The sequence below is a fragment of the Dermochelys coriacea genome, chromosome 10, assembly GCF_009764565.3.
Source record: "Dermochelys coriacea isolate rDerCor1 chromosome 10, rDerCor1.pri.v4, whole genome shotgun sequence".
Classification (NCBI taxonomy): domain Eukaryota; kingdom Metazoa; phylum Chordata; order Testudines; family Dermochelyidae; genus Dermochelys; species Dermochelys coriacea.
In genome coordinates, this window is record NC_050077.1 from 50,629,893 (window position 1) to 50,642,485 (window position 12,593).

The 12,593-nt window shown below is 41.5% G+C and overlaps 2 protein-coding genes across 6 annotated transcripts in view; one reads left to right on the forward strand and one right to left on the reverse strand.

Annotated features, from left to right (window-relative positions):
- The window catches only part of NRG4 (neuregulin 4), a 67,387-nt gene that overhangs the window by 37,244 nt on the left and 17,550 nt on the right, over window positions 1-12,593 (forward strand). For 3 of the 5 annotated variants that reach the window (XM_038418471.2, XM_043493860.1, XM_043493861.1), the window contains exon 6: window positions 8,884-9,033. In XM_038418471.2, the coding sequence (XP_038274399.1) occupies window positions 8,884-9,033 (150 nt within the window). Of the gene's footprint in view, window positions 1-8,883; window positions 9,034-12,308; window positions 12,489-12,593 lie in introns of those variants that run through there. The other 2 variants (XM_043493858.1, XM_043493859.1) reach the window with 1 other exon arrangement.
- The window catches only part of FBXO22 (F-box protein 22), an 82,513-nt gene that overhangs the window by 29,340 nt on the left and 40,580 nt on the right, over window positions 1-12,593 (reverse strand). The gene's annotated exons all lie outside the window — the stretch shown is intronic.

The following is a 12,593-nucleotide window of genomic DNA, read 5'->3' on the forward strand; positions in this document are numbered from 1 at the left end:
AGCCTTCATCACCCATGTACGGCTGTATGAATTTAATGTGCTCCTTTTCAGACTGCGAAATGCACCCGCCACCTTTCAGAGATTGGTAGATAACCTTCCCCCAAGAAGCAATATAGACTAAATAGCTCGGCCAGCTATTGCAGCCTCAGATTCTAGAAAAGCAGGAGGAAAGTGAGGAGTAATAGTATTTGTAAGGGGAAGAACAACTCAAACCCATTGCAGTCTCCTCTTCCTCCCCCGACAAGGCAGTAAATCACCCAACGTCATCTCAAGATGATGACTTCAAGGCATTCCAGGACTTCATCAGGCACGTGGTAGAGACTCTATGTATACCTGTGGAAGTGGTGCAGGAGAAACCTCACAAACTCCTGGACATCTTGTGTCCTCCCATGCTTGGCAGTTTTGCCATGCCTGTACTGTTGGAACCTGTGAAAGACCTGTGACTCATGCCAGTATCCATTCCATCCACATCCAAGTGAGCTGACAGAAGGTCCCAAGTTCTTTATTCCCACCCATTACCAGATTCGGGACTATTTAGAAAAGCTGAACGAGCACAAGTTCATGGGGCCGGATGCACTGCATCCGAGAGTGTTACAGGAGTTGGCGGATGTGATTACAGAGCCATTGGCCATTATCTTTGAAAACTCATGGCGATCGGGGGAAGTCCCGGACGACTGGGAAAAAAAAAAGGCTAATGTAGTGCCCATCTTTAAAAAAGGGAAGGAGGACGTTCCTGGGAACTACAGGCCAGTCAGCCTCACCTCAATCCCTGGAAAAATCATGGAGCAGGTCCTCAAGGAATCAATTCTGAAGTACTTAGAGGAGAGGAAAGTGATCAGGAACAGTCAACATGGATTCACCAAGGGCAAGTCATGCCTGACTAATCTAATTGCCTTCTACGACGAGATAACTGGCTCTGTGGATGAGGGGAAAGCAGTGCACATGTTGTTCCTTGACTTTAGCAAAGCTTTTGACACGGTCTCCCACAGTGTTCTTGCCAACAAGTTAAAGAAGTATGGGCTGGATGAATGAATATATATATATAAGGTGTATAGAAAGTTGGCTAGATTGTCGGGCTCAATGGGTAGTGATCAATGGCTCCACGTCTAGTTGGCAGCCGGTATCAAGTGGAGTGCCCCAAAGGTCGGTCCTCGGGCTGGTTTTGTTCAATATCTTCATAAATGATCTGGAGGATGGTGTGGATTGCACCCTCAGCAAGTTTTCAGATGACACTAAACTGGGAGAAGAGAAGATGCGCTGGAGGGTAGGGATAGGACACAGAGGGCCCTAGACAAATTAAAGAAATCTGATGAGGTTCAACAAGGACAAGTGCAGAGTCCTGCACTTAGGACGGAAGAATCCCATGCACCACCACACACTAGGGACCGAATGGCTCGGCAGCAGTTCTGCAGAAAAGGACCTAAGGGTTATAGTGGACAAGAAGCTGGATATGAGTCAACAGTGTGCCCTTGTTGCCAAAAGGCCAGTGGCATTTTGGGATGTCTAAGTAGGGGCATTGCCAGCAGATTAAGGGACGTGATCGTTCCCCTCTATTCGACATTGGTGAGGCCTCACCTGGAGTAGTGTGTCCAGTTTTGGGCCCCACACTACAAGGATGTGGAAAAATTGGAAAGCGTCCAGTGGAGGGCAACAAAAATGATTAGGGGACTGGAACACATGACTTATGAGGAGAGGCTGAGGGAACTGGGATTGTTTAGTCTGCGGAAGAGAAGAATGAGGGGGGATTTGATAGCTGCTTTCAACTACCTGAAAGGGGGTTCCAAAGAGGATGGATGTAGACTGTTCTCAGTGGTAGCAGATGACAGAACAAGGAGTAATGGTCTCAAGTTGCAGTGGGGGAGGTTTAGTTTGGATATTAGGAAAAACTTTTTCACTAGGAGGGTGGTGAAACACTGGAATGCGTTACCTAGGGAGGTGGTTGACTCTCCTTCCTTAGAAGTTTTTAAGGTCAGGCTTGACAAAGCCCTGGCTGGGATGATTTAGTTGGGGATTGGTCCTGCTTTGAGCAGGGGGTTGGACTAGATGACCTCCTGAGGTCCCTTCCGACCCTGATATTCTATGATTCTATGATTCTGGCTGGATCTGGGGAATTTGCAGTCAGCTACCTTGATGATGTGGCTATATTCTCAAATTCATGGGCAGAACACCTACAAGTTGTCGTTCAGCGCATAAGGGAGGCAGGATTAACTGTTAAAGCCAAAAAGTGTGAAATACGCCTAAACAGGGTAATGTATGGTGGACACCAGGTGAGTCAAGGTACTATCAACCCCCTACAGGCTAAGGTAAATGCTATCCAAAATTGGCCTGTCTAAGTCAAAGAAGCAGCTCCAATTATTCTTGGGCTTGGCTGGGTATTACCGATGATTTGTACCAAACTACAGCCAAATCGCCACCCCACTGACAGACCTGACCAGGAAAAAACAACCAAATGCAGTTCAGTGAACTGAAAAGTGTCAGAAAGCTTTTAACCAGCTTAAGGCGGCCCTTACTTCTGACTCTGTACTGAGAGCCCCGGACTTCAACCAACCGTTGGTCATAACCACAGATGAATCTGAGCGTGGTGTAGGAGCAGTTTTAATGCAGGAAGGACCAGATCAACAGTTCCATCCTGTCGTGTTTCTCAGCAAAAAACTTTCTGAGAGGGAAAGCCACTGGTCAGCCTCAGAAAAAGAATGTTACACCATTGTGTATTCTCTGGAGAATCTATGCCATACATTTAGGGACGGCGATTCCACCTGCAGACTGACCATGCTCCACTGAAGTGGGTTCACAGTCAATGAGTCTAACAAAAAACTTCTTCAGTGGAGTTTAGCTCTTCAAGACTTTGATTTTGAAATACAACACATTTCAGGAGCCTCTAACCAAGTGGCTGATGCACTGTCCCAGGAAGGTTTCCCAGAATCAGCAAGGTGAAAATGTCCCTGTATTCTAAGTCATTGTAGTCCTTTAAAAAGTACTGTTTAGTTCTCCATGTAATTATTAGTAAAATTAGAGGTGCAGGTATCTTAGTAACTGTTTCCTAAACCTCCAGAAAGAAATCCCAGCCGGTGTGCACCTGACCTAAACCAGGCTGACCAGCACTGTCTGTAATTTGGGGGGTGTGTGACAAATGAAGGGAGGGGAGAGCTCCCTTTAATGGACACCCAGCCAGACAGCTAACTGTAAAATCCCTCTTGGTAGCTGTTCTCTGCTTGCTTTACCTGTAAAGGGTTAACAAGCCCACAGGTAAAAGAAAAGGAGTGGGCACCTGACCAAAAGAGCAAATGGGTAGGCTAGAACTTCTAAAAAATGGGAAAGAAACTTTTCCCTTGTCTGTTGTTCTCTGGGCTGCCGGGACACGGAGCAGCAATGCTATAAGCAGAAATGCTGTGTAAGATTTGAACCTGGTATGAAAAAGTATCTTCCATACCTAGAAGAAATAATTTGGATAGGGAATATTTAGTTAGATGCTATCAGGTTTATTTCTTATTTTGGCTTGTGGATGTCCTCTGTGCTAACCCCTGATGCTTTTGTTTGCTTGTAACCTTTAAGCTGAACCCCCAAGAAAGCTATTTTGGGTGCTTAATTTTTGTAACTGTTTCTTTTAAGATCTAACAAAAAGCCTAAATTCCAGATGTATTTTTTTTCCTTTTTGTTTTTAATAAAATTTACCTTTTTTAAGAACAGGATTGGATTTTTGGTGTCGTAAGAGATTTGTGTATGTTGTTTGATTAACTGATAGCCACAGCTAATTTCTTTTGTTTTCTTTTTCCGCTCTTCCCCCGGGGGTGTGTGTGTGTGTATGAAAGGGCTTGAGGATACCCCATAGGGAAGAATTCCCAAGTGCTCCTTCCTGGGTTTAAAGGGGTTTTTTTTTTGCATTTGGGTGATGTCCGCATTTACCAAGCCAAGGTCAGAGAAAAGCTGTAACCTTGGGAATTTAATACAAGCCTGGAATGGCAAGTATTAATTATTAAAATCCTTGCGGGCCCCCCACTTTCTGTACTCGGAGTGACAGAATGGGGATTCAGCCTTGACAATCACATTCTCAGTTTTTCTCCTATTTTTAAAATATTCTTTCACTACTCACCTCATCCCACCCAATCTGTCTATTCTGATGACTCTACTTTTCTAACCTTTGCTTTTCCCCCAGACCCTTCTCTGTGATTTTTCATGACAGCGTCCCTCTCACTTCTCCTGACCCATTTTGTTTTCCTAAGTCACTCACTTATTTCCTCTTCTACTCTTGCCTTAAAACTCTTCTTTATGTGATGCTGAAACCTATTCACCTTTCCCTTCCCTAACACTGTATGCTTCCATTCTTCCTGTCACCAGTCTTCAATAATAGTTAAATGCAGGAAAAATGCATATACATTGTTTTTCTGTGCTTGTTTTTCTCTGCAGCTCTGTACATCATTTCCCATTTCTATTTGAATGAGACAAATTGTTCGTTAAAGCTATATTTCTGTTGTATTTTTCAATATGAAACATTTTGTGATACCTTTATGAAGGACACTATGCAAATAACTTGCATTATATGAAAATCTACAGAGAATTTCTGAAATGGTATCTCACAGTTATCAGTTGATTAAGCAGGGTCTAGGGAGCTCTCAGGAATCAAGTTTCTGCATGGATAGTAAATTTGAGAAGATCAGGTCTCAAGCAATGGACTTAAAGAAAATGGTGTTCATTTAGTCATTATTATATATTTGATGACTAAAAATGAGAAACATTTGGACAACAAATTGAGAATATGACGTCTGTGTGCCAGAGGAATTGAGAAATCAGGAAGATTTCTTTGTGCAATTGATTACAGATATTTTAGAATTGTCCTCTGTTGGACAGTCAACACCAACTTTTTTCTTGACAAAGTCTCAGTCCTTGTGATAGGTTTCAGAGTAGCAGCCGTGTTAGTCTTTATTCGCAAAAAGAAAAGGAGTACTTGTGGCACAGGTGTGCCACAAGTACTCCTTTTCTTTTTGTGAATAAAGACTAACACGGCTGCTACTCTGAAACCTGTGATTATAAATTTGTTAGTCTCTAAGGTGCCACAAGTACTCCTTTTCTTTTTGAGTCCTTGTGATGTTACAGTATGTTGTTGTAGAGATGTACGATTATGAGCCCAGTCACGCAAGGCACTGAACACCCTCAACAGCCAGTGGCACCTTACAGAATTCAGCCAATAATCCTTTGTGTCATTACAATAGCAGCTATAGCAATCTATTGTAATGTCACAAAGGATTGTAACTTCAAAGTCAGAAGAAAGAAGCAGGAACAGATGTACTCCTAAACTACAAAGATCCTGTTTTCCTTCAAAAGTCCCTAGTAATGAAAAATGGGGAAAGGAGATAATTAGAAATTAGCTGATATAAACAGTGTGGTTACTGAATAAAATGCTTTCCAATTTTATATGGTGCAGTCAGCCAGTCTTTAAAAGAACTTTAGATAAGAAATGTCTGTAAATAAGTATTGTAGCCTCAGCTTATATAAATATATTTCTTTGACTTTTACATGGTATGAATTATGAACAGACCATTAAGTTAGACTGGTTATAATATCACCAGTACCAACTGAACAACATTCAGTCAATGGGTAATTTAGTTCTAAATCCAATTAACAGTTATGAAATGTTGTATACAAACCTTTTCACAGTAACATAAGCTTATGGGTCAAATGCTAGCAGGGGATTGCACACTGGTGCCTGCCAAGAAACCTGTGTACAACAGGGCAGTGGGGGAGGGAGAAGTAGGAGTGAAATTTTCTGCCTTGAATTAGTCTCCCTGCAGAACTCACTGACTGGAGCAACAAGGAACATTCTGAGATCGGGCTAAAGGGTCAAGAACTGTGATCTATACATTTCTGCACATGTGCTTCTTGATGTCATAATTCCACCTGTGCACTTCCCCCCAGATTATTTCTGTTCTAATCAGAGACAATGTGACAAGTGAAGCTGTATACAGGGCCAAAGTCTGCCAAAACAGGGATGCAAACTCAGCCTTTCCAACATTAATATGCAACCATTTTTGTAGCTATACAACATATTCACATAATTTGGCCATAACCTAGCAAAACTGAATCCTGGACTACAGTTGTATAAAAAGCAAGCCAAGTTCTTCTTTGAGTTACACTAATGTAAATGTAACATAACTTCATTGACTTCACTTGAATTACCTAGATTGACAATGGTATCACTAAGAACAGAATTTGGCCCACTGTCTTTTTTTGCACTGCACTGTCATCATAGCCAAGCTAATAATATACTGACTCTTTATTAAGTGTAATAAATCCTGATTCGAATGATAGCAAACAGGAACACGTAAAAGGTGATCTACTAAGTCTAATTTGAATTTTCCAGAGTGATATTTTTGGTTAGTAATTCTTCAGTGATATATTCACAATTTTTAAACAGTATATATAAAATCAATATTTTTCTCCAAAAGCCTATTTCCATTTAAATAAACAACAATGATGGTGATCACATGTAAAGTCATTACTACTTTCTACAATAACCATAACTGTATATGGCATATGAAGCATATCACTCACCTAAAACAGAGGTCAAACTCAAGCCAATTCACGGCTAGAGTAGCATGATTTCCGTTTGATTTAAGCATAATGAGATTATTAACTATAGCTATACAGGTTCATGCTGCTCTAACTCAAGCGTTCACTATTTCTGAAGTAAAAATTTGCTTTGGTCTGAAAAGTGTAAATTTTGAGTACAAAATCTGAAAGAAAAAAAAGTGACCGTTTTTAAATTAAATGAGGAAAAAATGATAGTCTGCTTTTCAGACCTTTCTTCATTTTCCTCAGAGTGCTTTTTTTAAAGCACTTTTAAAAAAAGATCCTTTGTGGTGCACTAGTTCATACATGTGGAGTATATTTTGTCATCTTGGATTAGTAGGTAGATGGTTTGTGTCTTGGGAAAAGTGTTCAGATGAGGGGTTTTTGCCCTGAGACTCTATAGAGTTAATGACGTATACACCTGTATCACAGAACAATAGATTTTTGGATTACATTGTGCCTCCCCAAATAATCCTGGTGCTAGAAACCGGATTATCTGTTACCTTTGAGCTTGTGTAGCCATTTACACCTCTCTGAAAGGGGGAGAGTAATTTTTCACAGGGGTAAATGACTACATAAAGTACAAGGCAGTGGCTGATCAGGCCCTATGTCTGCTTTAGGAAAACCCCTCCTAAAACCCAAGCATTACTGCCAATATGCAGCCTCTTTGTGCAGTGAAGCCACAATTTGGCCCTTTGTACAGCATTTACTGCGGATGATGAAATTTCTTGAGCTATTAGTCACAAAGCACCATGCCAAAAATAATAAATCAGTGTTCTACTTATGGAGGCTAAAAATCTAGAACTCCGTACTGCACCCAAACAGCCAGGACAGATATTGGACAGATCTTCAAGGCGAGCCTATTGAGTTAGTTGTAGGAGCTCCTGCAAATTCTTGTAACTACTTCCTCTATTCTTCATTACTGTAAAACTTGAAGTAACATAGTCCATCTCAGGATGTCATGAAGAGAAATTAGGAGAGCTCATGATAGATACAACATTCATGAGAGTCACCCTTCTGTTTTGTAGTTCGGTAAAATGATTGGCAGGTTGGAAAATCAAATGTGTAAAGTGGTGCTTAGCTTACCTGGCTGTGTGCATATGGCTCAGTGAGGTATGCCCCTTTAGCACACATTTTAGCACTGCTTGTAATTGTTGGTAACCAGGGCATGGGTGGTCATGCCAAGTAGTTAGAGCAGGAATCAATAGCAAGGAAACTGAGCCAAGTATCAAAGCTGGAGTCAGAGGCCAGGCCAAGGGTCAGAGACAGTCAGGAATTGTAACAGAGAGACAGGACCGGGTGACCTTGGAATGAGGCACGGTAAGAGCAGCTATCACAGCTGTGGGCAAATGCTTTTCCCAAACTGGAGCTGCTGCAGGTCTGAAGACTCTTTCAATCAATCAAGCAGCCTACTACATACCAGTTGGGATCATTAGGTTGCCAGAGCCTGGCTCTGCTGAAGGCCCTGCTTCTAGACTAGATCTGGTGCAGGCACTGATTCCTGACACTAATATACACTTAAACAGCAGGAATTTTGTTACATTGTGTCAGAAGCTACAGTGATCGCCAAAGAAGTTGCCTCTCCTTAGTTTTGGAGAAGTTTTTGAGAAGCCTGACACAAGGTAGCAGTAGCAGTGAAGCCTTTAAACTAGGTCCCTCTGTGAGTGCAACTGCTTTTTAAAAACATATAATGTGTTTTGGTATGGCTGTTATTTCACTGCATATACTACAAATGTAACTATCATTGCAATTTGTCAAGTGTTTTTCACGTCCCATGTCGCAATGAATGCCCACTTCCTCGATCGGTCATAACAGTAGCAGCTCTTGGACAGAGAGAAAAAGGTAAATCTACAAAAGGTGCAGGTAGGGAGGCAAAGGCAGCATGATTCCTTGCCACTGATTTTATTTCTGTACATTTGGAAGGCCACACTCCCCTCTCCCTGTGTGGCAAGGAAAACTTCATGCCCTCTCCAAAGATGACGTGCTGGGAACTGAACTGCAACTTACGGTTTTTTTCCCAAGTAAACTGCCCCTTCCACAGGTTTGTCTGCAGGAGAACATAATGTAGCTACTGGGTTCACAGTGCATATGTAGTAAAGAGATAGTTTAAGTGTACTTTAGGGGAGAATGATGCTTCTTTATCCCATTCCAGTCATGTTACAAAAATCAAAGGGGATTATGTCAGAAATTTCCATCATTCTATAAATGGGATTTATATGAATATGCACTATAGAAATGAATATAAATTAATTGTACTGTGTCAGAAAATGATCCCCCTCCTGCCAAAAACCCTAATTTATATAAAACTTGGTTTCACAGGTGTATTGAGAACTATACAGGAGCCCGTTGTGAAGAAGTTTTGCTACCTAGTCTCAAGACCCAAATTAAAAGTGAACTGTTTGCAGCTTTCTTGACTTCAGTTGTTGTTCTAGGAATTCTTGTATTTGGAGCATTCTACTTCCTTTGCAGGTAAAAATGCTTCAGAGTACTGAAGCTAGTCAATCAAGTAGAAATTTATTTTCAGGTAATCATATACTAATTATTTGAATTTAAAATTATGTAATGAATTATACATTAGATACGCATGATTATTCAGCAAAATTAATCGACCCTTTTGCTTTTAATATTTTATTTTCTAATTTGTAGTTCTCTGGAATGCCTTTTTCAGCTTTGTCAGTTGTAGTCACTTTACAAAAGCTCATTGTGACCCACAGTTTCCTATAATAACTAAAAGCATATCCAGAATCAGAGAGTATAACACATTAAGGTATAACTCACTTTACACTGCCAGTTTTCAAAAAAAGTAGAGGTAGAAGCCCGTCAGCTGCAGTGCTCAGAAATCAGAACACTGGCTAAAATTTTCAAAAGCATCTCATTATATAGGATACGCTGTCCCATTGAAAGTCAACTTAGGCACTTTTGAGAATTTTACCCTTCAACTGTAAAAATAAAATGTACTATAGAATTACCACATACAGGGACAATTTCTGACTCTCTCTGTATGGCTGTGCTGGGAATGGGGAGAGCTGAGCTATTCTACTGAGTCAATTTGAAAGCCACACTAAGAGGGTTAGCTCCAATCCAGGAGCACTAAAGGCACAGGTACAGAGGAATCTGAAGAAGACAACCTTAGAAACAGCAACGTTCAGGAATAAGCTCAGGTTCAAGTTTGTTTGTTATTTAAGTTAATAAAAAAATGCAAAAAATGCCAGCAGTTTACAGCTACTGTTACCTTAGGTCTGGATTATAATTAAGTTTTGCCAGCATACTTACGTCAGTTAGGAGCGTGGGGGCAAAAAAAATCAGCTCCCTAGCTGACATAGCTATGCCAGAAAGAGCCCTAGCATAGACACAATTAAACCAGAAAAGAAGTTATTTAATTCAGGGAACTGACATAAGCAAGAGAACCCTTTTTCTGATATAAACCGCATCTCCGTTAGGACGGTTTGCCTGTATAGCAAGCTATACCAGCAAACCCTGTCTAGCATAGACAAAATTGTAGATTTTGTACAAGTCAGCACTAACAGTAATCTCACAGTTATTACTTTAAAATACATTTGTGGGCCACCTTAAAACACTGGTACTTCATCTGCCACAAAATGTTCCTGTAACATTTTACAGTTGTGTGGTTTTTGTTTTTGTTTTAAAAAGCGCTAGGAGTTATACTGGAGATTAAGATAACAATAAATCAGGTTCTTGTTCCATCATAACACAGGAAACTTTTTTACATGAATGAACGATTCACTATCTGCATTATTCACATATACTTGGTTTGCTAGATATCCCAGGTATCCTGTTTTTACTTATGCTTATTCTCCTGAGTATCTGGAGACTATAGTTAGCTCAGGGCTAATATTAGTGCCTTGACTTAACTCAGATGTATATAGGTCAGCCCAATCAGTAGTCACACTTTAACAGCAAGGGAACAGATCAACAGTACTTTTCCAGCTCATACCCTGTCATAAAACTATCTGCACATATTTCCACCTTTACCAGCCAGCATTTTAATCCTTGAAGTACAGTCTAGTTCACTTTTATTATTAGTGACCACTAACTTGTGGCCTAACTCCATGAGGTGTCTTTGCTCCAAAAGCTCTCACACAACGTTCATTTGTAGCCTTCCCTTGGCTGTGACTGACTAGGCCTCCTGCACTTCTCATTTCTTTATCCCTCCAAATCCACGTTGGGCCCTCTATGGAGCAGACTCAGTTGCTCCTCTGAAAGTCCCTTTTCACAGCTAAACTTGTTTCATCAGATGATGTAATGGAAACTTGCTGAATGCTCATTTTTCCCCTTAACCAAATACAATTAGAAGAAGCAAAATTATTTTATAGAAATACTCTCGATAATCAAGAGAAGTGGTAAAGGATATCAAAACTGTTGCATTCACCATTTTGATTAAATCAGTCCTCCCTATCATTGAGACAGGAAACCCTCTCCATTTCATTAAGCTCCAGAGGAGCTAGTGGCAAGAGTATTCACTTCTAGAATTGCTGTGAATTCACTGAAATAATAATAAAACAAGGCCTTTACTAGCCTTTTAAAATACATGCCAGCAGTCTTGCAGTTCTTTAGAAGTGAGATTTTCTTTTGGGTAGAGGAGCTGAAAAGTGACCCCAATGCAACAGAACTGCAGAGGTTTTAACATACACAGGATGCATAGCACAGGTGTGATCAAGCATAGGGACTCCTCTCCTCATGCATGCAGTAGAGCTGGGAAGGGGCGCAGGCATTGACCACTGAGTCCACAGTTTAATGGCCAAAGATCCCTGTGCATGGGTCGTGCAAGGGAACATTGCCACTATTCTAATTCAGGGACTAGAATAACATCCACCCAGAATGCATGCAGCTTCCCTGATCATTGGTTTGCAGGGTGATCCTAAACTCCATGTCCATTGACTCAAGCTTTGTGCAGGGGATGTTCAGGATTAATTCCTCCCTCTGGAAATAACAAAGGGGCAGCAACTCAGTCTTCCCATATTGGATCTTGTATCCAGAGTATAACACAGACTACCGTGTTTCAGAGTAGCAGCCGTGTTAGTCTGTATTCGCAAAAAGAAAAGGAGTACTTGTGGCACCTTAGAGACTAACAAATTTATTAGAGCATAAGCTTTTGTGAGCTACAGCTCACTTCATCGGATGCATTCGATGAAGTGAGCTGTAGCTCACGAAAGCTTATGCTCTAATAAATTTGTTAGTCTCTAAGGTGCCACAAGTACTCCTTTTCTTTTTACAGACTACCGTGGGAGATCTCAAAAAACAAGGGACTGATTTCTCTTGTCATAAAGAAAGGAACTTCACTTGCTGTATAAAGGGAATATTAGCCTTGCAGTCTTCATCACTCCAGAGAAGCCTAATATGGTATTGCTTCACGACTGCCTAAGGCCTTGTCTACACTGGCAAGTTTCTGCGCTGTAAAGCAGCTTTCTGCATTGTAACTCCCAAGGTGTATATATTGCCAAGCCACTTAGTACACAGAAACCACCCCGATGAGAGGCATGCAGCTTTCTGCACCAGGGCTACAGCGCCATGGTGCTGTTGTAGACACCCTGGTTGATTACAGCACTGCAACTGGCCTCCAGGAGGTGTCCCACAATGCCTGTTCTTGCCTCTCTGGTCATCGGTTTGAACTACTACCCTGCCCTCACGTGAGCAACAGTCATCCCCACCCCGTATAGTCCTTTGGAATTTTGAAAGTCCTGTTTGCTTGGTGATGTGTGCAGTGTCTCAGCACATCTTTCCAGGTGGCCATGCCTGCTCCAAGCACCAGGTGATCCCCCACTTGGAGCAATGCTAAGCTGTTGGACCTCATCGGCATTTGGGGAGAAGAGGCTGTCCAGTCCCAGCTACACTCCAGCCATAGGAATTATGATACCGAAGGAGATTTCATGATGCATGACATAAAGGGGCCATGACTGGAACACACTGCAGTGCAGGGTCAAAGCGAAGGAGCTGCGGAACACCTACCACAAGGCGTGGGAGGCAAACCACCACTCCAATGCTGCACCCATGAGCTGCCGGTTCTACAA